This window comes from Aptenodytes forsteri, unplaced genomic scaffold (genome assembly GCF_000699145.1).
Source record: "Aptenodytes forsteri isolate BGI_AS27 unplaced genomic scaffold, ASM69914v1 Scaffold270, whole genome shotgun sequence".
Classification (NCBI taxonomy): Eukaryota; Metazoa; Chordata; class Aves; order Sphenisciformes; family Spheniscidae; genus Aptenodytes; species Aptenodytes forsteri.
This window is the reverse complement of record NW_008794631.1, coordinates 1,316,574-1,342,413: the sequence shown is the minus strand read 5'-3', so window position 1 is coordinate 1,342,413 and position 25,840 is coordinate 1,316,574. Positions and strand designations below refer to the sequence as shown.

The 25,840-nt window shown below is 35.5% G+C and overlaps 1 protein-coding gene across 1 annotated transcript in view; it reads right to left on the bottom strand.

The window, feature by feature from the left end:
- The window catches only part of DPY19L1 (dpy-19 like 1), a 55,733-nt gene that overhangs the window by 14,498 nt on the left and 15,395 nt on the right, over positions 1-25,840 (bottom strand). Inside the window, exons 8-20 of the mRNA XM_009273499.1 lie at positions 24,869-24,962; positions 20,388-20,445; positions 16,689-16,780; positions 14,541-14,640; positions 13,209-13,286; positions 11,131-11,217; positions 9,554-9,613; positions 6,949-7,029; positions 6,077-6,178; positions 5,253-5,324; positions 3,749-3,798; positions 2,616-2,640; positions 1,364-1,483 (exon numbers count right to left, since the gene is read on the bottom strand). Of these exons, the coding sequence (XP_009271774.1) occupies positions 1,364-1,483; positions 2,616-2,640; positions 3,749-3,798; positions 5,253-5,324; positions 6,077-6,178; positions 6,949-7,029; positions 9,554-9,613; positions 11,131-11,217; positions 13,209-13,286; positions 14,541-14,640; positions 16,689-16,780; positions 20,388-20,445; positions 24,869-24,962 (1,019 nt within the window). The remainder of the gene's footprint in view (positions 1-1,363; positions 1,484-2,615; positions 2,641-3,748; positions 3,799-5,252; positions 5,325-6,076; positions 6,179-6,948; positions 7,030-9,553; positions 9,614-11,130; positions 11,218-13,208; positions 13,287-14,540; positions 14,641-16,688; positions 16,781-20,387; positions 20,446-24,868; positions 24,963-25,840) is intronic.

Here is a 25,840-nt window from a genome sequence, read left to right as displayed (position 1 = left end):
TAGTCCCTTCATCACCCTCGTGGCCCTTTGCTGGACTGTCTCCAGTATGTCCATGTCTCTCTTGTACTGGGGAGCCCAGAACTGGACCCAGCACTCCAGCTGTGGCTGCACCAGTGCTGAATAGAGGGGAAGGATCACCTCCCTCAACCTGCTGGCAACACTCCTCCTAACGCAGCCCAGGATACCATTGGCCTTCTTCGCAGTAAGGGTATATTGCTGGTTCATTTCTACCTTGTGTTCACCAAAACCCCAGGTTCTTTTCTGCGAAGCAGCTTTCCAGCTGAGCAGCCCCCAGCATGTACTGGTGCCTGGGGTTGCTCCTCCCCAGGTGCAGGATTTCAGCGCCCCCCTTTGTTGAACTGCATGAGGTTCCTGTCAGCCCATTTCTCCATCCTGTTGAGGTCCCTCTAGAAGGCAGCACACCCATCTGATGTACCAGCCACTCCTTCCAGTTTTGTACCATCAGCAAACTTGCTGAGGGTACACTCTGTTCCATCATCCAGACCATTAACAAAGACATTGAATAGGACTGGACCCAGTATTGACCCCTGGTGTACACTGCTAATTACTGGCCTTCAATCAGACTTTGTAGCACTGATCACCCTTCCCTATGCCCAGTCGTTCAGCCAGTTTTCAATCTACCTCCCCATCTGCTTCCCAGACAAAGGACTGCTTACCCTGCTTTTGCTGCAACTGTGAAGCTTCTAAAACAGCTATTTAGATACAGATTCAATCAAGTCCACTTCTCAAAAACACAGATACTGAAACATGGAAAGCCAATTCTAGTATCTTTTATATCTGGAGAAAATCTAGTAGCATTTTATATTATGGATAATTTCAAGCTAGGAAAATTAAATCTGAGTTAGGCATATGACTTTCGATTTTTAAGGCTGAAATGTTTTCAACATGCAAGACTTCAAAACTATACTTCTGGAAAGAATTAATACACAAAAAATATGCAAGGCAATAAGCCCTAAAGAGCTGTGAAAACACAGCGTAAACAAAGTCAAACACTGTTTGGATAAAATTAATAGTCAATAAAAAACTTGCAATGGCATAGAAATGTGTAAGTACAGTAAAATCCAGCATATGTGTCCCTATGCTCAAGCTCGATACACAGCATATTAACTCATATAATAATGCAATTGGACAAGTTGCATAAAACAAGACATTTGCTTTATTTGGGGAGAGGGAGAATGGAACTTGTGTAACCACACTTTTCGACAGGCAATATAATCTGGTTTATTTTTAACTGGTACACTCAGATTCAGCAATTCAACACACACAGAAATTTGCTTTAGGACAAATACCTGGGTAATACTGTAAGTACTGAGATAGCTACAGGATTAAAAAGAGACCTTACCTGTTTTGAACACACCAAAGAAGCCATAACACATAGATGTGGTGTCAAAAACAGTTTTAGTCTCATGATTAAAATCGCTAGGACACTGTATGCCAACAGCTGCAATGCATGGTATACCAGCTGAAAAAAAAAATACCACACAGAAGCATAATATTTGCATACTTTTCATTTCTATCTTAAACATACAACTTCATTTTCAGTATAGCTTAAGTGAAGAGCTTGTCTGAAAAAGAGTCCAAGTCGAAGTAAAGATCTTCACATTTCAGACAGTGATAAGGACTTCCTGTTATCTTTTTTCTAAAGTGTATGTAGTATGCTAAGGTATGGAACAACAGGAAGGATAAATATTAACAATCAAACTAAAAGGAGCTAGAGAAATGGCTAGCTATGCAAAAGATCCTGAAACATAAATACACAATAACATATGTAAAATTTCTTGTATAACCTCTTTATAGAAGTGAAGAGACCTTGCTATTTAATACCTAAAATACCTAAGTATGAAACGAAAGAAGCAAGTAAAATCATCCTTGGTACTCACACAACCACAGGCAGCTTGCTTTAGTATTCTCAAAAAAGGTTAAAAAGCATCAGAGACGTCACTCACCACTCCTAACATTGAATCTATGTTACTTGTGGAAGTGCTGTAGTAAATCATAGAGGCATTTTTGCAATCAGTGCTTTTATCTGATTGATTATTGTATTTTGAATGGCAAGAGATTTCTCTCATAGCACAAACCACAATTAAACTGCTGTTAAGAAAGTTTTGCACTGCCCTTGCTGACTTAATTGCAAATAAAGAAACCACATAAGAAAGCTGCCAATTATATTTTTTTGCATAATTTTATTAAAAGAGGCATGTGTAGAATTATTTTCATTATGGTATATTTCAAATCAGAATTTTAACATTATCTGTCACGTGAAACCCCAGTAAAGGAACAAATCTCCTTCTCAGTCCATATGGGGAAAATGGAAGGTCCAGCATAATTTCAGTGTCTTCCTGTACTGCTACAGCAAAAGCCCAAAAGACTCCTCTCTTGCACTGCCACCCCACCATTAGCTACTGTATTTTTTTGTTCAACATTCCAGAGTTATTCTGGTGATGTACCAGACCCAATTTAAGACAAGGGAATAAAAGATGCAAATACTTACCTTCAAATAAACCACGTATCAGGATCAGACCGTTGCAACCTGTATTTCAATATCCAGTATTACATTAACAGATGAATAAAATTGTGCAGAAAAAGAATCTTACCTCACCATGGTTAAAACGTTCCTCTCTGAATAAAAAACAGAAAATCTCATTATTTGTTTATGTACTACAGAAGCACTCGTTTTACTTTGAAGTAATCTACAGTGTCTCTAGACAACTGAACTAATCCAGTAAGCATGAGTCAGCACCTGCATAGGTTTTTTCCTCCTCTATAGCAAGCTTTCAAATATGTTACAAATCAGTAACTATCCTCCTCAATCCCTGTATCTATCTGGAAATCTGAAAATTAATTTTAGCAGTTTTTTAATTACTTCCATGAATTATTTCATATATAGAACAGCTTATTTAGAGAATGAAACTTCAGTAACGTAAAAGAGGCAGAGCACTGGTACAAAAAAAAAAAAAAGAGTCAGTCATTTACTCAGGTACTACATAAACTGGTTTTGGATTCTCAGAAGGAAATACAGATGTGGAAAGAGTCAAAATCATGTATACTTGTTCTCCAAAAACATCTGTGAAGACAGAATGCTGAATCCTGCTCACATCTGTTGAAATTTTGATAATGGCCATTAGACCATGGAAAGCAGAGATCACTGAAATGATTGGTGATAAACTGAAAAAACCAGGAAGCAAAAAGATACGTCAGGGACATGACAACATTCAATTGGCCAAATTCACTGCTCTTGAGCACAGCATCAACGAGTGATGCCAAATGGCTGTGACAGGTAGAGCATGTATTACAGATATTTAGAAAATAAAATTAATACAGTTGGGATCCCTTCCTAAAGATGAAACTCGGGTATCTTTATAACCTGGAAAAAAAATAACGGGGAGGAAAGAATTTGTATTCACTATTTATAGGGGAAAAGTGAATAGGCACATGAATAAATATTGATTTAGGAACAGAGCAGAAAAATAAATGATTAAATAGAAAATTTGGGGGTAAGAGGGTTAAGATGTCTAAAACCACGTTCAGCAGCTAAACTTAGTTTTAGACATCCTATAAAAATACCACATATAGTACATCCAAGCCATTCAGTTACTGAACGATACATATTTTACCCTTCAAAAAGGGCCAATATAATGTAGAATTCCGAATGATTTAGCATATAGCAAATCAAATAAACTTCCAGCAGAAAATTCAGTTTTACATTAAAAAAGACGACAATATTTACCTTTCATATTGGCCTGCCTGAGGTAAGGCCCACCTAAGGTATTTAACTGCCTGAAGAAAACAAAAGCCAACAAAAAGTATGAATAAACTTTCAAAAGCATTCTAAAGTATTTTCAGCATTTGCTAAATTAAATTATACCTGGGTAATCTCATTTTGAGATAATGCTAAGATAAAGACATGCAATGTTTTAGCTAAAAATTCTTTTTGAGGATGTTTAATCAGCCAGGCAGTTAGCAGTTATCCCATCTGTTTCTGTGTAAACTGTAAGTTGTTTTTACACAAATTATACATAATCAAATTTACAAAAACAGGTATAAACTTCAGTTATAGTACTCATCAGCTAAGTGACAGAAATTTTCTTGGCATTTAACATCAAAGCAAGTTTTACTGCTGAGTCAGCACTGGACCTTTGCAAAAATCTATATGAAGACAATACAGAATTTTAAGCAAATATTTTTGAAAACCTGTATTTTATCAAACTATATTGAGTTTACGTGGCAAGGTTTTGGTGGCGGGGGGGCTGCAGGGTTGGGTAGTGGGGGGGCTTCTGTGAGAAGCTGCCCCCATGTCAGACAGAGCCAGTTCCAGCCAGCTTCAAAACAGATCTACCACTGACCAAAGCTGAGCCCATCAGTGGCGCTGGCGGTGCCTCTGTTGATAACATGTTTAAGAAAAGGTAAAACACTGCGCAGCAGCTTTAAGAGAGAGCAGTGAGAAAAACAGGAGAGAAACAACCCTGCAGACACCAACGTCAGTGAAGGAGGGGGAGAAGGTGCCCCAGGCGCCAGAGCAGAGATTCCTCTGCAGCTTGAGGAGAAGACCATGGTGATGTAGGTTTCCCCCCTACAGCCCATGGAGGACCAGATATCCACCCTGCAGCCTGTGGAGGACGCCATGCCAGAGCAGGTGGACATGCCCTGAAGGAAGCTGCAACCCATGGAGAGCCCACACAGGAGTAAGCTCCTGGCAGGAACTGCAGCTCGTGGAGAGGAGCCCACACAGGAGTAGGTTTTCTGGCAGGAGTTGCGACCTGTGGGGGACCCACGCTGGAGCAGTCCGTTCCTGAATGACTGTAACCCGTGGAAAGGACCCATGCTGGAGCAGTTCTTAAAGAACTGCAGCCTGTGGAAGGGACCCATTGAGCCTGGAAAGAAGTGGGTGGGGATGAGGGGAAGGTGTTTTTAGTTTTGTTTTTGTTTCTCACAATTCTACTGCATTTTTAATTGACAATAAATTAAATTAATCTTCCCCAATTCAAGTCTGTTTTGCTCATGACAGTAAATCGGTGAGTGATCTCCCTGTCCTTATCTTGACCCATGACATTTTTCAACTCTTTTTTCCCCCCTGTCTGGCTGAGGATGGGGAATGAGAGCACGGCTTGGCAGGCACCTGGCAGCCAGCCAAGGTTAACACACCACACTAACTTCGTCCCATCTCAAAATAAATAGTGAACCCTTCAAAAAACCTAAAAAGGTAAAGGTGATTCACTAGATCAATCACTTACCCTTTTGATGATTACCCCAAAAACCACCAGAACAACTGGTAATAGCAGAGTCTTTGTGTATCTTACTGGAGTCTACAATGGAAATAAACTGCATTAATTGCTTTCCATTCCCCTATAATTACTTCAATGGTCATTTTAAAGAAAACGATATAAAGAGTTCTTCCTTGAGTAAAATGTAAATTTAAACATCCAACAAGAACAAAGCAAGCTTAAAGAAACTCAAATTTAAACTCCACCCAGCAATCATACTAGGTCGTAATACTAGGGTTATTAGGAAATTATTCCCGGTTCTTTGGCAAGACACCCAAAGACTAAAAGTAGATTGATCTCATCTGAATTTGAGTACTATGGGTTGAGTAACCTATAAACGTTCTAAATGTGTATCTAGATAGCGATGAACTAAAAAAAGTCTACCAAAGCCACATTAAGAAGCTTTGATGCTCTTCTGTAGCCTAAATCTACCACGCAAGGCCTTTGCAGCTTTCAGTACATTTTCCATATACCCAAAACCAGTTACTGACAGCCACATAAAATCTTAAGTTTGCAGAACTGTAACCTTTCATTTATCCCTGAGCAAGCACTTCTTTCATTCAAGCAAGCACATTTCTTAAATCCAAAATCAAAACACTGTTTTGTTTTTAGTTCATTTAAAAGCAATAAAACCAGTTAAATTTAGCTTAAGTTCATTAATGTGTCTAACTTCATGAGTTAGAACTTGAACTTATGCGGCAGTAGGAGGTTATGTCTCCCAGATGTTTTAAGTTATAAATTAAGATAAAACAGTAAGTTCCCTCTTCCATAATCATCCATTTTGATCAAATTACCTCTTTTTCCATGAAGTCAAACTCTGCAGCACAGGTATACATTAATGTATCAAAATCCTTGTAGCCAATAAATTTAGATTTTAATATATTTCCTATATGAGCCTGGTAGGATATACAGAAAAAAAAAAAACGCTGTAGTAAGCAAAAACTGTCCTGTTTTCCACAACAAAGTAGTTTGAATGTATATGAGAAATATTTTTCATTAGAACAGAAGTTTATACCATTTACAATATTGTTATAAGAGCACCAAAAATCTATTTCTGGTATATTAAATGACATCTTTGAGTGTAACACAGATTGGACTGTTAAATAAAAAGCAGAAAGCAGCAGAAAAAGGGTGTTACCATTGCAACTGGGTTCAACAAGAGTATAGTTTTGCATACTCATATTTTAAGATATGAGCTTCCCATCTTTTGCCCCTTGATGCACATCTGCAGATAGGTTTTTAACAGTAGAATCTGGCAATAAAGTGGCTGAAGTGAAGCGAGGAGTACTAGTTACAACAAGCATTTCAAAACTGTCTTGAAGATTAGCTTCAGAGGAAAGTGAAGTAAGAAATTGAGTAAATAAAGATGTAGGTAGAAGATATCCAAAATAAACAAAGCTCTATAAATCCACATTTAAAAACAAACACACAGAGCATTTACTAACTCAATAGTAAAAAAATCTGTCTTTTCACAAACTTCGGTAGTAACACCTCAAAGTGATAATGCATAATGAAAGAGAAAGCAAATATGCAATCCCTCTCCCACTTCTGCAAAACAAATCTCAGAATTTCAGGAAAGCATATCAGTAAGATGCCAAAATCAAAATACTAAGAATTAAAATAGTTTTGAAAGACGCCAACCAGATACTCAGATAAGAGAACTTACATCATCAGCTATTCCAAATGCTAAAGAAGTTAGGTATTTCAAGGTGACTGTCCCAAATAACCAGGCACATCCTTCAATGACCTTAAAAAAATATATTCAGAATTAAATAAACATGTCTCAACAATTTTTTAAAGAAACCTTTTCTTTTTTAAAAGGCTTATTAAATTTAGCTACTAGTTACAAACTCTCCTATGTTGTCACCAATAAGTACAGTAATTTCTAACAATTACAATTCCTAAATTTCAGTACACTGGGGTGTTTTAAGGTTTTTTATATTTTCTATTACAGCTGAAATAATTTTGTGCAACTTATTTATATTATGGCTGTACCACTGCACACGACATTGTAGCAGAGGAGGTACCAAAGTGAACTTTAAACAGGGGCAGCCTAACTGTCAATTCCATCTGGTTTGCATACACCAGTGTATAGTGATTATTTCCCACCAATAACCTCTCCATATTATCAGGTTGTACTACTCTGCTAATACAAATCTTTGGAGGAATTTGCTCATTTATAGTACCTTCTCAAGATAATCTCAAGTTAGAACTTGAAGAAAATATAAAGAAAGTATGTACAATTACTACTTTTAGTTACATATCATGTTATCCCCGTACCAGAAAGATTAAATTCTTGGCAATCTAGCTTAATCTATCTAATTCTTTATAAAACCAAATCGACTGAATAGGACAACCTGGCTCAGTATCTTTTATCTGGGACCAGTGGCAGATGCTTTCAGAGAGAATATAACAACAAAATACAAACTGATCTTTACCCTAATGTAACCAGGGTTTTTATGTGATGACGGGTTGCACTCAACCATCCCATTTAAAGGCTGCAAATGAACCTAAATACCTAGGAGGTACCTAATCCTTTTCTGAATGCCTCTAATTTTTTTGCTTCCACAGTATCTTTCTCCTCTCTTATAAGCTTATTGCTGCTAGCATAAGGGGCACTAAATAAACTATAATTATATCCTACTTCTATTCACTGGCTTTGTCATATTTACCTTTATTTTACAAGATGTAGAATTCTAACCTATTTTAAAATCTCAGCTATTTAGTAATTCTACATTAATAATTATCTTCATACTCTCTCTACTTAAATTTGATGGTAGTACATTTTGGGGGAATGCATTCTATCTTTTTTGTAAGTAAGACACGTTGACTGAGACTGCATGCAATATTTAGGATGCTAAGTACAAGTTTACAAAATAAAAAAATATTTTCTGCTTTCTCTGCAGTTCCTTCTCCATGACTTCCATCATGTATTTTCCTTTTTGATGCCTGCTCAGTAATGAATTGATGTGTTCAGAGAACTTTTCATAAGAATACCAAGAGTTCTCTGCTGAGTGGCAAGGACTTATTTAGGATCAGTTATTTCATATACATATTTAGGGGGGTGGTGGTGGTCGTCTTTTGCAAACTTACCATTCACACCTTATCCCATGGAGTCTATTTTATTTTATAGTTCATTAGATATCTTCCCCAAAAGGTTTCTGAAATTCAAGTGCATTACACTCACCCACACACCCTTATCTACATCCTTCAAAGAAGTCAAATACATTTGCGAGGCATGACTTCCTTTCACAGAGGCTGTATTGGACCTATCTCGTTATATTGCATGTACATATAGCCTTAACAACTTCATCACTGTTCAAGTTTTTATTCTTTTACAAAAGTTAGACTTACTGGTCTGCAGTTCCACAAATGCCTTGGATCTCCTTTTTAAAAACTGACATGCGATTTGCCTACACTCCTATTTCCCGCGGTACCACAGCTAACTACATCGGCAGGTTATACGTGCACTGCAGTTTGTTATAAATATTTTTTAAATTCCTTTGTATTCTAATTCCTTTATAATAACTGTATGAATTCCATCCAGTTTTGCTAACAGGTCACCCTTCATTTAACAAGAATGCCTGTCTTAAGCCAGGCATAGTCTCAGGAGGCTCCCATTTCAGGTGTTTATACAAGTTAATGTTGTGTCTTAAGCAGTAAGTTGCTTCTCATGTTTTCTACAGTGTTGTATTTTATTTGTCATAGTTTTGGGGGTGTCCTCCACGTTTAGACACGACTTCTACTGCCCTCAAACTCCACCCACACACCCTGCCGTGTTTTACTCCAACTTGCTTCCTTTACTTAGTTATGTAATTACAAGTTGCTTGCTCTTGTTATAAAAAGTATCTTAAAAAAATAGATAGGACACGTTTTAGTGAATTTCTGATGCACTATCTTAATCTCCATTTCTGCAAGTACTGTTAGCCTTTTACTTGCCTCTTCTAAATTGTCCTTTATTTTAAAGGGATTTTCATACAGATCTTAGGTTTTGTAAACATGTTTAATTTGGTAATTTAAAATTAAATGTGTTGCCATTTGAAGTCTATTTTAATTTTCTGATATAAATGTATGTTTATGCCCCTTTTCTTCCTTCAGTAATTTACGATTAATTTCTGGGAATATGGACAATTCACTTAAAGAGTTTAGTTCAGCTATATTTCTTGATTTTCAACTATTAGAAACTAAACCAGAAGTTATTTCTGTATTTCATTAAAACAAAATAAAGTCATAGTTCTATTCTGAAATTAAAAATATATGAAATTCCTTACCCATACATAGACTTCTCTTCTGCTGCTTTTCAAGACTTTTGGACTCAATTCAAGAATTCCCTAATAATAGAATGAATGTACATTTTCAGGTAACATATAGTAACAACAAGATATTCCAGTACCCTGGGTGAGGGGGTTGTTTTGGTAAGTGCCTATTGTACCACACAGCTATTTAGTAAAAAACCCTCTGCAATTAATACAACCTGAAATAAGAATGAATATATAATATTGTGATTTCACCCTGCACTGGCAAAACATGCCAACATAAAAACTCTTCCTGCAGTTTATATACAATTAATGGAAGACTACTCTTCTCCTTAACAAGTAAGATTCTGTATTACACAGTTCTAAGCTACTTTAAATCAAAGCCAATGGGAAACTGAATTATGTCTGCTTCCACGAATGACAAGAGACATCTGAAGCAATAAATAAATTACTGGCAGCATAATACAAACAATTTTCAAACAAGGCAACAGAATATGGGGGGTGGGAGGAGTTACTGGTATTTTTCTGTTTCACATTATGTTCCCCATTTTATGACACAAGGAAGACTCACTTTAAGCTAATCTGATGAACAATGTAATTAAGAAAAACTGAGAATGAACTTAAAAGCTTTCAGAAATCCAGTCCATACGTGACACTAAGACCGAGGCCACTATAAGCACCCAAATAACAGACAAACAATAAATATTTTTTCCAAAGCAAAAAACAGGCAAGAAACTCAGTGTACCTGTACTTACAATATAATTACAAAAGCTGCTACAAGAAATTAAGAGTGGGTTTATAACAAGCAAACTATACTACAGCAAATACCAGTAGCCAAGGCAGCTTATTCTTAGCATGAGAAATTACCATGCTTTTGCCGATTGACAAAACATAAACAAAAAAACAAACCAAAACAAAAAATCACTGAGCTCACCCCAAGCTTCTAGGAGAGGCAAAAAGAATCAGAAATGGAGATGATCTGTAGTATGCTAAACTAGATCTGTTCACACAGTCTTATCTCCTATTTCCTACGTACACAAATCCCTTAAGAGAAACTATATGAAACTGAAAGAGGTTGGAGGTTGTTTTTCCTATTTAAGGAGAAATTAAAATAGTGAATGATGAGATGATGAGTCTTCAGTGAATAATTTCACTAACATGTCAGTATGACTCAGCAGTTTCAAATAGTCTTAAACCAGTGTTATATGTGTTTTAGTCATTTGTTCTACATTTGCAGTTTCACAATCAATAAAGAAGCATTTAAAACAAACTCCTCCTTGCTCATGTTCTTTTAGTTATACTGGTCAAGAATACATATGTGGTAAATTTTATATTTTTATAAAAAGAAGAGAGCTATGAAAAGAAGAGAACTGAGCCTTAACTGAATGTCTCTTATGAAGAGGTTTTGTAAAAACATGATTTTTAAACTAGTATTTACCCATCCTCCAAATATCTTTAAGGTCTAACTCTGTTTGTCATGTGAAAGATTTCTCAACTATCTGGTAATGCAGCAGTTTCACATTTTACATCAATACCTACATAACAGTACAGCATTAGTCTTAGCATGTCATACGATTTTTTTCTTAACTTACCCAGATAACTACTAAAGATGCAGCATAATATGATGTCAATAACATTGAATTACCAAACATCAGAATAAAACACACTATAAGAGATACCTGAAAGAAGAAAATAAAAATAATTAAATTTAAAACAGAAAAGGTAAGAATTGCCCAAGTATAGAAATTACCTTGTATCAACAGCTTTTAAATTTAAGACACCTATTTCACAGCGAGTGCAAACTTGATACTCAGCTTACAGAATTGTTCTGAAAACACTGATTATAAGGACTTAATGGCAACAGGTAGCCAAGTGTAGATTATTATGTTAATTTCTATTTAAAAATACTTATAGACAAAAAGATTTGATCATAGGATTAACTAACTCATCTTACATGATATACCAGCTACGTTTTTGAAGTTATTCCTAACATACTCATTTTTTTCAAATTATTGTATTATTTCTCCCTCCTGTTTGTTATCCTTCAGAACCCTGGACAAACATAAATGTTGAATAAAGTGTTTGTTGTCTTCTTTCTTCCAAACTGAGAAGCATATATTTAAAACACAATCATCACTGAAGTCAAGGAAGCAGAACTCCTTGACTGTTTGATCATATGCACTTAACTATATGAGGTTGAAAGTCAGGGCTGAGATACAACTTTTATCCACCATCCTGATCTCCTACTGTGCTTTCTTTTTAATAGAAAGCAAGCTGAATTAAATTTTCTAACTTGGAGAGTAAAATCAATGATCAACCTGTGCCTTCTATATACAGGAATAAGGAAAAATAATGTAGTTATTTGTCAGATACGCAGACTTTTGTACTCCCCCCCTCACATAGTTAGACTTTCATTTTCCACAGAAAAGTAGGGGGGAGCAAAAATTGAAACCACCACAAAACAAAAACTGGCAGTTTACCCAGCCTCGTTAAGCTTTCTCTGTAATATACCATGATTGTTTATCTATCTGAAAATAGGCTTTTATTGCACTTTGGCACCAAAATTACGATATAGCTATTGACATAAGCCAAAAGACTTAAGTATTTCATCCTGCTTCTGTCAAAAAATTACTAAACCAAGATGCTTATTTGCAAATTTTCCTGGTAAATCTGACTGGGAACCAGCATTTGGTATCCCATGGTTTATATCAGAAATGAGTTGCATAGAACTTACTACTGTCTTTAATAAATCATTTACAGTATTTCAAAGTATGTTTGAAAACACATGAAACACAATTTAGCTCAAAGCTTCTTTCCTGTGGTAAACATTCTCTTTGTGCCCACTGAGTTTGCATAGCACAATTTTAGCAAAAATGTATTTTTAAAGACAACCATATTTCTTCAAAAAAGTTGTTTACATCTTCCTGTATATTTAAAAATGTAATCTCACTTCAAAGAGCAAAACTCCTGGTAGCAAAACTTGATCATTATCTTAACTTTAAAAATGAAAGTCAGATATATTATGCAGAAATTTACATGCCTTTTATCTATGATCTCCTTCTTTTGTTGACTTTCTCACCCATTTTTTGAAAAATAATTTTTCCTCAGACTAATCATTTTCTTGGTCCTCCTTTCTAAACATCTCCCCAAATAGTTCAACCACAACATCTTTGCATAGTCAAGACTACAGTAGTCTTCAAAACCCAATTTTAGTTGGGGTTCTTCTCCTTCAATGATAAAGACTTACTAACAGTAAGTTTTGACTGACTAATATCTCATTTTTTTGTTTCTACTAACCTATGGCATGAGATGAGTGCTGCCTTTTCAACTTTTTATTGCTCATGGTATGTTTTCTAGTCTGTTGTTTGAGACAGTACCTTCAAGTCCATGGAATGAGTAGAGATAGAAAGGAGAGGCAAATATTTCTACAAATCTTTTAGGTTGATAATTTTTCTGGAGTTCAAAAATTCCTGTGCGCCAGAGGGATCCTAGTTTCTGACACTGTGATATAAATATACATAAGATCAAATATTCAAATCCAGGCCCCTCCATCCCTTATTATTGCATCTTTTCAACCATCTTGCAACTAAGGAAAACACTTCAGACAAATGGCCTCTGTTGGTTTTCTAACCTGTTTGAGGGGATTTAAGTTTTTTAAAAAAAGTATTACCATATGAGCAGAGAGTATCTTCTGTAATTTGCAGGAGTCAATATAACCCATAATACACACAGCAAATAATGAAGCTATCTAGAATCAAAAGTGAAAGATAAGTTTAAACAATTTGCAGTGGTGTACTCTTTCTACCAGAATACATATTTATACAAAAAAGTGATTATTCAAACAATCATAAACTTCTATTGCCACTTTTTTGCTAAGTAAATACTTAGGTATTTCATAATGGTTTCTTTCAAAAAACCTATTGTGGCGCTCTGAATAACAATTATCAAACATTTGAATATTTAAGTATTCAGCTTTACAAAAATGCAAGTCATCAAAACACAGCACTAACACATCATCTTTCACCCTTAGATTAAAAAAAAAAACCACACAAAAAAAATCATTCATTAACACTCTTTAACCTTAACTTTTCAGCAAAGTATGGGAACATCCATAATTTGCTGCTGAGGAAAACGAGATTTATTGATTAGGCAGCTTGCTAAAAATCACATGGGAAATTAATGAAATTATGAATTGAACCTGTAATTTCAAATTTCAGGCCCAGCATCTTAAACAGATTATAGCAATGAGTTTCTCACAATATTTTACAGAATTTAATGGCTTCCTCTTCTACAGTTAGAAAATTTGCATACATTTGTTCAAAACTATCAACCCAAACCAAGCAACATCTGCTTCAAGTAGGACAGACAAATTAAAAGGTATGGAGACATAGACGGATTTCAAGCAATAGGCTACATTTCAATCAATTAAACACTAAGAAAGTGTGCTGTATGACAGTATCCTATTGCTCACATTAGCATTTACTATATTTCAACACTAGCTAAAGTTACCTCAACTGTCTGAACTCTCAGACAGTAAGATTATGCCACTACCCACAGGCTCATCAAAATTAAATAGGAAATCATGCAAAATCATGCCAGATATTACATGCCATGCAAACATTGCTCCATTTAAAAATTTGGAATAGCCTAAAGAGATGCAAGATCAATGCTTTTTTAATTTTTGTACTTCAATACACAAACTTTTTTCTTGTTCTGCAATTGTTCTAATGTACTGATCTGAGGCTGAAGGCTGCTTTTAGGAGAAAAGTAAATTTTTTAGTCCTGGAAACAGAAGACTGAGCAGTGTAAATGGTCAACTTTTAAATTTAAGACTAGAAAAATACTGATGTGATAAATGGTGTGAATCTTTCCTGAGAGCAAGAGTGAAATCTGGCTAAAAGGAAAGCATTGGTATAGTTGTGAATTTAGTGGCTATCTATACAAAGCAGTCAATTTGCCTAGATAAGACAAAGAGGCTATTTACAGGTGAATATGGTCTTACCTGTGTTAGAAGAACAAACTGAGCAAACTGCCAGGGAAGCATGAAAAAGATATTAGAAACACACAGTGCAATCAAGCTTCCTGTATTAATATTCGGAATCCTTGGGAAAAAGAGACAGAATAGGCATCAGTAAGTAAAATTACACTGGTATTTGCATATTATTGAAAAGTACAATAGAGAATGCAACAAAAACAAAGTTACCTTGGTAGTTAGCTAGCAATATCGATCAACTACAAATAACACTGCTCATATAAATTTAATATCCATTTTCCATCAGTTTCCAAAAACAATCGTTCTGATGCTTAACGTTTCTTAACTATTTGATGAGTCACTCATTACCAAACAAGTCTTCTCCTGGCAGCATGTAATATAGCAGGCCAACCTACATCACTTGAAGTGGTCCACCTTCTTGTAACAACTCTACAGTCAGGTCACAGCCATTTCCATTTCAGCTGGGATCACAACTATTCTCAAAACAGTCTGCATTTGAAAGTGATTTCACTCCTCTCTCTCACATTTCTTCCGTATTTACTTTCTGCAACTTTCTGCCAGCAATCCTGAGTGAGGTTTCAGGGCAGGAGACAATGACAAGTACATGAAACTCATCTTTTAACTGGAAACAGCCCATTCTCTACGTCCTACTATAAGTCTTATTTATTTAATCCTGTGTTAGCTCTGAGTTCACTTCAGAAACGTCATGTTTCAAATGTCACTAAGCGGCCTCCAACAGATGAAGACACCATAAATACTCTGCTGTAAAACGCAAACCCAACAGATTACAGCAATCTCACCAAATTCTGTAAAATTTTCTTCAGCTTCTTTTACAAAGCCTGAAGATTAGCTTCTATTGGAAGTCACACTGAGTATGAGTCTAATGTATTAAGTAATACATTGTGATACAAGTGATACAAATAATGGAGAATTTAAGTTCCAGTCTCTGTTTCAAAGATAGTTCCTATATTTCATTGGAATACTGCTATACATAAAACAGAGATACTCTTGAAGCAGTAATTATAACTTAGAAACAGAATGTTAAAATGTTTATCTCCTTTTTGGAACCTAACTCTGAAATGCTTAAATACCTACTTCTCATCGGTAAGCAAGCCCAGGTACTATTTTATGTACCAAGATTTGAAGAACAAGAGTGAATCTATCTAATCAAGAAGTGTCGTAATTATAGGTACAGAATATACGTGGTCTGATCACCCTAACTTAAAATGTCATTTCCTCGTTTTTTTTGTTTGACCTCACAATTTAGCATTAAGTGAACAGGTGTCTTTCTAATATGAAATCCAGCAATCACTCTACAAACTATTCCTCAAAATATTTTTCTAGACAGCATATGTCTTTTCCTTGCCTAAAAACCACAAGTTAGTGACAGATGAGGACAAAATATTTTTTATTTAATCATCAATAACAAATCAGTATGACCTAATAAAGGAAAATCTGGGGTTACAAGTACAAAGTTCAGCTAAATCATAAATATATTGCAAATCTGGTGCAATGGAGTTGGTGGAAAAGCCCTCAAGTATTAACAATCATGCTTATTTTTCAAAACAGAGGCAAGACAGTAACAGAATCATGCTGCAAGCCAGAAACAACCACTGAAAAGCAGAGCTAATGAACTCAAGAACATCCCTGCATGAATGTAATTAGATTGCTCTAAATCATTGAACTAGTTAGACTAGTTAATTAGTCATAGAAAACTAGCTTATGGGTGCCTATAGCATCCTCCGTTGCATAGCATAGGCTTATTCTAAGTGCAACCAACGTACCACTCTCCAAGAGGGACAAAACCAATTGATGGAGTATCAGCTTGTTTCTCATGGGAAGGAAGTGACATCAACCAAAAATTCTGATTTTTAGTTTACATACGTATTTGCCAACACAGTAATTCTGATTTTTATTTTAATCATGTCTTCAAGTTGCAAAGTTTTTCCTTTTAATAAGTGAGTAATATGACTGCAGTTCTACTGGTGCAGCGTCTGCAATGTAACAGCCACAGGAAAGTTTCTTTGTTAACGATATCATTGCTACAGCACACAGAGGCACTTAAATAAATACTTAAATAAATGCATTTAAACAAATGTTCTGTGACATTCAATTTTTTAAATCATTATAAAGAGCTAAGTATAAATTGAGAGGTACCTGAGAATATAGGTCAAAAGCAACATCTGAAGCACGAGGAATGGGTATGAGAAACTTTCACGAAGAGGTGGAGTCCACATGACACGAGTGCACTAAAAGAAAGAACTGGGTTAGCTGGTAACATTTGCTGCTACATTTCCATAAAACAATGCATCTGTATTTCAAAATGAACGACCACAGATACTTCAATAAAGCAAAAACCAAACTACATGGGATTTTACTCACAAAAACAAGCCAGGAAGCAGAAAAGAGAAGGAAAAAGGAAGCGGCTTCCAGACTTGAGGTCTATGATGCACTGTTTAATTAAAATAGATCACTGCTTTTCCAAAATTAAATGTGGCAGCTAGAGAACATCCAAGAAAAAAGCCAGGACAGCAGCTGCTCGTCCCTGCTTCTGCTGAAATTAACAACTCATTCAGGTAACTAAAATCATTCTCAAATTCAAGCAGTGCCTTCCCACACTTAGACAGAGAAAGTGTGTGGGGAGAGGATCTGAAGGATAAACCGACACACTCTTCATTATACTAGAGTTCTCTAGGTTATAGACATTTCACATTTCCACTAGCAACAGCACAGAAATTATAAAACCCGAAGCTGCCCTCCAAAACAGGCCAGTAAAATTGAACACATGAAATTAAGCTCTTACAGAGCTTATACCAACTTATTTATTTTGCTCTTTAACCATAATAAAGCAAAGCATAATACAATGAAGTCAACTGAATAGCTTTTTCATTAATTTCTTGGGTTTCATGGCAAATGGCTCAGCTATAACTGTCATCTCCAATGTTTATATTCAGCTCTTTATAAAGCGCTTGCAGATGGCACTGACTATCAAAAAAATAATTACAACTTTACAGGACAACTCTGACATACAAATAAATGGGTTCAAAATGGCTATCAATAGATTTGCACTAAAAATTAGAAGTAGGTTCTTTACAACTACAGGACAAAAACGTAGTTCATCTTAATATGGACCATAATGAATCTATGAAAGCTTATAGGATGTTGATGCCAGGATGTTCCTTCTCCTTCACTTCCTATAATCTTAAAACCATTTTTAAAACCATTTTTTAAAATACTATTTTACCAAGGAAGTCACTAGAATCAACATTATACGATTCCTTGCTTATTGTCTTGCTATTTCACAAATATGTTAAATTAATAGCGTAAAATAAATGTGTAGAAATAGTGTAAAATAAATGCAAAGTACAGAAGCCCATCACATTAATCAAACACGGTCCTTGCTGTCTAAAAGCACTTTCTGTAAAAGCTGCATCCTGATTACCATTAAAATAAACCTTTCATAAATATATATACTAATGTGTTCACTTCAGCTGACTGCACAGATGTGATTAGTTAAAATTATTTTTATTAGCAATAAATATAATCATGATTATTCTAAAGCAGTATAGTCTTCTTGATTATTTTTCAAGACTATAGCAACATTTGATTTACCAAATCTTTTGGTACTGGAGGAGATAAAGACAGGAAAGAAATGATGAGCATATACAACCACAAAAAGGAAGCATTACTTTAAAAGTGGATTGACTAATGTAGCCCATGCTATTTTTCTATATTGGGAATGTAATACTAAACTCAATCATCCGTGGATGATTTATCAAGGCTGTAAACTAACTTTGCTGCAGGTATAAATACATCAGTTCTGTCTAAGCTTGAAATCATTAAAACACAGTAGCACAAGCACAGCACAAATAAAAACATACTGCCTTAGGATCATCAGTTCAACGCCAGAAGGCTAACTGCTTTTACACAGCATTAGATCTGAGCTACCAAGACTTGCAAATCAGGCTTACTCACGTAGCTCAGTCCTATCCTTCCAGAAAAGGAAAGCAAATTTTTAGCAACTGGTTTAGCTCCCCAGTATGTACTGTTGAACCACATGCAAGATGATTTCCACAGAATCAAAGGCATATCGAAGAATTAAATAAAATAGTTTTTTATACACACACGCGCACATGCACACCCACTGCATGTGATTCAACAGTACGCACAGTGAAGCTAGACCACCTACATACATGTAACTACATATATAACTTACACATATAACCATAACTGTATATACACAACAATATCAAACAACTCTGTGTTATTTCATTAGGTACAGTACAAATGCAAAGAGCCAGCTGGGATCTAACACTGCACCTCTGCAACTAAGTTCTATTGCTCTCCAGAAATCCATACAGCTGAGCCTGAATCAGGGTCACCCTACTTAAGCTCTACCTAAGCCCAGACTACGTCTGCGTAGAGCTATGCAGGCCTAATTTCATGCCATTCTCCAAAATACACACATTATCTGTGTTGCTCCCCCAAGTCAAGTCATCCATAGAGAGAGATGAGCTCTCCTACAGAGTCTCGTATGGATAGGAGAACTGGCTGTGCCATAGTGAAATAAATGCTTCTTTTCATTATTGCTACCACTATCTTTGACGTTTTCAACTTGTTCCTTTCTGAAGTTACACTTTACCACCTTCACAGACTTGGCAAAACAGTGCATAGTCTATCACTATTTCCTAGCAAAGGATAAAATATTCACTTCACTTCAGAATGCCATTGAGAAGAATGGCAACCCATACAAAACTTTGTATTTACCCTCTTATAGCACCAAAAAAACTTCAGAAACTCTGTAATGTTTACCTGGTCTGGACCAGGCAATTATCATCCATGGGTGAAAATTCTTCACGGAGGATATTTAGAGAAAAACATTTCAAATGAAACTTAGAAGTAAAAAAGACATTTCATCACACAGATTTTTGTTTTATAAGAAAACTGTCAATGCTCACTATGAGTAGAAGCATCTTTGATTCTACTATGTGCAACTACATATTCTTACTACTCAGAGTTTTCTACCAAGTTCAGCTCAGTAAAATAAGAAAACAAAACATAACTTTAACCCTGAACAAAATCGTAAGGTAGCTAGTTTCCATCTAGAAAATCTTTACAGTACAGCTGCATTTTAAGTAAAATAAAACAAATATTTATATGAATTTATGTACATAAAGTGAACATAAAAAAACAGAAACACTGTGCAAGGGTATCAGAATAAAAGCCATGAGGTTTTTTTACAAAATATCAAACAATGACATGAACAGCATTAGCTGGGGACACAGGGAGATGTTTTAAGTGACAGTTTTAATGCAGCTTACTAATGAAGTTTAGCATTGGAATTCTCTATACACATATACAGTTTCTAAATTCTGTGTATCCCGGCTATAGTATATCAGTACTACAGAGGTTTCCTTGGGGTTTTTTTGTGCGTGTGTATTCATGAATTTCTGGTAAAATACATAGTGATTTCAAGAAAACCTCCTCCATTTCTGAAGCTTGTTCATATGGTACATCTAGCCCAGTTATGTCTGGAATGGGCACAAAACCAGAGTATTTTGATGTTTTGAAACTTGAAGTCATTGCGCTACTAAGATTTCAATCTCAGGACCACTTTACAATATATTTCCTTTCTGAAATTTTTTTTTTTTTTTTTAACATCTAAGGTGACACATTGGACTGTGCTATACATTTTTGAGTCATAGCCTATTTTGCTTTCGATAATGTCTTATTCCCTTTAAATTCATCCCCTAATAGATAAGCAACACCACTATCTTTAATGAAATGAGAATTAGCTTAATGTTAAAAAAACAAACAAACAAAAAAAAAAGGAGGGACTAGGGGAGGGACACCTACCTCTCCATGGTTGAAAAAGAAACACACCACGGTAATGAGGCCTCCTAGACGGCTCCCACTGTGAAAAGAACATGAAAAATAGGTACAATAGAATCTCATAATGGTCAACGCTGCTTAAAAAATGTGAAGCAGCACTTATGGACAGCTAAGTTTATTGAGGTGGAGTGGGGAATGCTTTCAAGCATCAAGGGAAAGCAATCTACAGCGTACATACGATATTAAAATACTAGTTAGTCAGCTAATGTTTATTTCCAAGCAAACCACTCTTCATGTATCAGCTCTTTTCTGCAGAACAGCAATTTTAACATAAATAACTTGGAAAAAGGTTATTCCACTCCTCACAAACTTTCATTGAGATCATTACATCTGGAGCTTCATCTGCTGCACCCAGAGCTTGGTCTTGAAAAGTGCCAAACTTTTTTTTTTTTTTTTTAAAACACCAAGCAATATAATATACATGGAGTGTTTCTTCCCTAAGATGTTGAGCAGAAAACTTTAGAATTTGCATGCTCAATCACCCAACAGGGATCTTCACGAATTTTGGTCTGAATCCAACACTATGTTAGGGTAATCAAATCAAGCACATTCAAAAAACATATTTAGAAATGAGTTCATGACGTGGTCAGTGCAAGATACAATTTAATTCTTATGTGAAATACTGTGATGTTAACATGAGAAAGTTTTCTAAGCCCTTGACTTCAGGATTTTTATGTTTCTAAACCAAATTCACCTGTTGAATAATTAGCACCATGGAGTCAACACAAACCCCAAAGATACTACTTACATTTATCCCATCTCAAAAGAGCAATAGATAAGGTCCCTATTTGTTTGACTAGATTTGTAATTACTCATGTCCTGTGATATAAAGAACGTTTTTGTGCACACAAGTGCACTACTACTATGAATGACAGAATACACCATTTCTGCTACTAAACAAAAGTATCAGCCAGGTGTTAAGAGTCTTTAAGGAAAAAACCAAACAAAACTCAGATCCTCTCAGATCCTTCACCCATCACTAATATACAAGTCAAACAGAATCAGTGAGTCCTGGGTACAACATCTGAGGATTAAAAATACCAACTGAGTGCTAAAACAATCTCCAGGAATTGTGCATTCTTGCGCATAAAACTCAACCTTTTATTCCACAAATTCTAAAAGCATCAACACTGAAACCCAAAATTACTAAAAGAATGTGCTTAATATTGAAAATTGTTAGTCTTAGAAACAAAGGAAGCTAAAAATTTGACAAAAAAAAAAAACCAAAACCAGAAACACAATGCAAGATCTATGCTAAAGGTTAACATTGTGATAAAACCTTAAAGTCTAGAATACAAAGGCCTTAATTGTATTATGAGTGCTTTAGAGCTACAAGCCTCTATAAGGGATCACTATTTTACCACATGAGAAAAGATCGGTAAATCTGTAGCGCAGAATAGGGAAATGCACCTCGTCAGTATCTTTTCCAGAAGAGGAAACGAACAGAGCCTATTTCACAGCGGGTTATGTATAGTGTTGAGTTAGACTGGTTATCTTCTAACAGTGCAGTGCTATCATGTAGGAGATACAGTAGTTAAGCCTTTCTATGCCAATATAAAAGATAAAGGATAACTCTTTCCACTGAAACTCCCATACCATACTACAATTGGCAAAGTACGTGCCCTTCAGTTGGAACCTATTTCCCCCATGTTTAATACAGAATAATCTAAATTTAATAAATAATTAGTAATTTTTAAAGAACTGATCTGAACAGTTACACTTTGTCTGGTAGAGTCAGCTCTGGAATAATGAAAGAACTAGTCTTTTGACTCCCTGGGTACAATAAGCTGAAGCTTAAAAGCCATCTGGAGAAATGTTGTAATTCATTGTTGATTAACATGCAAGAAACAAAATACTGAAAAAGTACTGTCAGAAGGAGATATGGGAAATTTACTGCTAGTTCCTCAAGATGCAGTATTTAACAATCAGCTTAAGTATTCTGTCCCTTGACTACAAGAATAGAGAAGCAGGGAAGGTTGGGGGGAGGCAGAATCTTACAATTGCATAAAGTACTTATCATCCAAATGCCATTCCTTTGTCCATAAAAAAAACCTAAAAAAGTGGCATGAGTTCTCATCATATTGCTTCAGTTATCTTAACAGAGAATGCTCCAGAGCTTGAGACTAACTTGCATCATATAATAAGATTCCCAAGAGTCTTTGAACAAGCTCATTATAGAGTACAGCAAGCACAGATGTGAGAACACATGCTAGCTTGGAAAATACTAATAAAAGTGGTCTTCCACTATCCTATCACCTTCCATCACTAGTCCAAGATTGCAAAGAGACTAAAAGCAAATAAAGGCTGAAATAAAAAGATTACACGTTCTATGAACATATAGGGAGACAAAAAAAACCACCTAGAAAAAACAATTATGTAAGCTTCAGATGATTAGTGCTAACAAATTCAGGAATGAAAAGATAGAGAAAATATTAGAGGATGGTTTCCCACCATCAAATGAGTCATGCTATGAAAAAGCCTTTCAAAATGCATAGCAGAAACAAATCAGCTTTATGAAGGAGACTTATGCTGAGTCATAAGATTACCTACTTCAGTGTAGTAGAATTGCATTACTCCAGATTCAGTTCTTTTATTTTTCACACCTTATGGAAAAGCCTAAATATTTTGGCTTGCTTTGACTAAGAGGAACCTTGAAAAAGCCATAATGGCTAAGCAGTTGTTGTCGTTTAACCTCAGCCAGCAACCGAGCACCACACAGCTGCTTGCTCACTCTCTGCCCTGCTCCCGGTGGGAAGGGGAGAGAATTAAATAAAAAAAAATAGTAATAATAACAACAACAGTAATAAAAGAATATACAAAGCAAGTGATGCACGATGCAGTTGCTTAACACCTGCTGACCGATGCCCAGCCAGTCTCTGAGCAGCAGCGCCCCCAGGCCAGCTTTCCCCCAGTTTATGTACTGAGCATGACATCACATGGTATGGAATATCCCTTTGGCCAGTTTGGGTCAGCTGGCTGTGCCCCCTCCCAGCTTCTTGTGCATCTCCAGCCTTCTCAGTCAGTAGAGCATGGGAAGCTGAAAAGTCCTTGACTTAGTATAAACACTGCTTAGCAACAGCTAAAACATCAGTGTGTTAGCACGTTATTCTCATACTAAATCCAAAACACAGCACTATACTAGCTACTAGGAAGAAAATTAACTCTATCCTAACTCTATTGACTCTAGCCGAAACCAGGACAGCAGTCATCTAGATCTGGTATCCAACTACGAATATTCTTCAGAATAAATAATTAAAATCAAAATCCTACCTGCAGGAAAATTCGTAGTCACTTGTTATTTTTCATAACCCCATATAGCTAATGGCTTACACCTTGAAAGAACTGCATTTATATTCTAGTCATCTTGACTACCTACATAGCAGATCATTTATATTAAAAACTGAATTACTATCAATACTTGGTAGTTATTTATATTCAACACAGCCCAAGTCTAAGGAAAGTATTGAGAAATTAAGACCTTACTGCTTTTTCAGTAACATTAAAATATAAAAAGTGGGTTTCCATACACCTCCCTTAAGAGAAAAATGACAAGTTAATGATATGAATATTCAAAGTTTATCTACTTCCTCAAAACATAAGACATTAATTTCCTATGTTAAGGAACACAAACATATACACTTTACCCCCACTGTCAGCTCCTGCCCTTATACTATTCTTTATCTAAGTATCAGCACATGCTTCAGAGAGAGCAGGAAGAGAACAAAAGACAGTGAAGCCAGGGAATGAGGGGGAAGACAATCACATCTCAGAGGAAAATGTAGCAGCCTTTTGCTTTTTTGCAAAATTGACAAATGAAAATAGAGTTAAACAGAAAAATAGTTCCACTTCTGTTTTTCTGCTGAATGCGAGTCTGTTTTTGTATGAAAGTGTATTACAGTTCCTGAAATTTAAGGACAGATACTGAAAACAGAAATTCATAGAAAAAGGGAAGTTCATGTCTCCAAAAGAATGCATTATCTTAAAAAATATTCTACCTTATCAGTTAAATTAAAATTGAAAGAAATGCAATATGACTTAAGGCAAAGCATTGTGAAACTCCAATCTTGGTTAAAAGTACACTGTCGTTTAAACTTTGTTTAAAAATGAGTTACACTGGTAATTTTAAGAGCACAAACCTGTCAAAAGCTGTTTAAAACCTGCATAGTATTTAGTTTTATCCACAACCCGGTGGTAGCAATGAGATACCACTTCACTGAAATTTTCCACAACTTTTTCCAACATATTCAATTATTTTAAGCAACAAGCTTCTCTGTCCCAGTAATTTTGTAGTGACAATGTATATGTAAAAGCATATAAAAAGCACTACTATTGTACAAACAAATAAGCGAATATCCCATAAAGATATTCTAGCATTCACTTTTTCAAATTTAGTATAAAAACTGACAGCTAGTATCAACTAAATAGCTCAGTCTTAATTGCCTTACCTGAGGTATGTACCGTATATGAAGAACAGTGACATCATTAATCCATTCAAAAGAAAAATCACAGCAACATAAAAGGATGCAGGGTCTCCCAACCCTAACAAACAAACAGTTAACACATGTTGTCAAATATAGAAGAAAGATCATATTGCTTAAAACCACCATACAATCAGTATAATACAGCACACAGCATACTACCTTAATATATCTACAGAAAGAGACAACAAAAAGTTAATGGCACAAGATTATTGTGGAGGTTCAATTGGAAGACTACACTTCTGGAAAAAAAAAAAAGGAGGGGCGGACACAGCATTGGTGCAGTCAGGAACAGAACAAGCCAAGAGGGAAGCATTAACTGTAAAGAAAAAACCTGCCATGTATAAAAGGCACAAGCATCACTAAGAACATTCTCTACAGACTACGTTTTGACTTCATAGAGCTTTTTAGAACAGGTTTGTACTCCCTATACTCTCACTTCCCATCTCTTGCAGGAGCAAATCCATCTTTAAACATATCACACACAATGCTCTTTGCTTTCTTTGTTTCATTAGAAGCCAAGAGATTTTCCAATAAAGCAAATCTTTCAGTTTATTCATTCACAAACACTTCTGCATTCACACTTCTGTTGTTACTCTCTTTACCATTATTTCTTTAAACCCTCCTGGCTCTAATCATTTCAGCAGTACAGCATAAAAAGCCTTATTAATTACAGAGAAGGTAGCAAAACTTCATAGTTTTGTATGCAGAAATGATTTTTCACCATTGCTGAAAATACAGCAAGACAGTTCTCTAAAGTAAGATGATGATATGCTCACCAAACATGGTAGTCTCAATAGTTGGTGTTTTTGTTGGTTTGGTTTGGTTTTTACAAAAAACAGGAATGAAAAGTTATACATCTATTCACTGTTTATTGCTTCTGACAAAATTAGAGAAAGTGAATCATTCAAGCTCTGAAGAAAGTTCTTATAGCCTTTG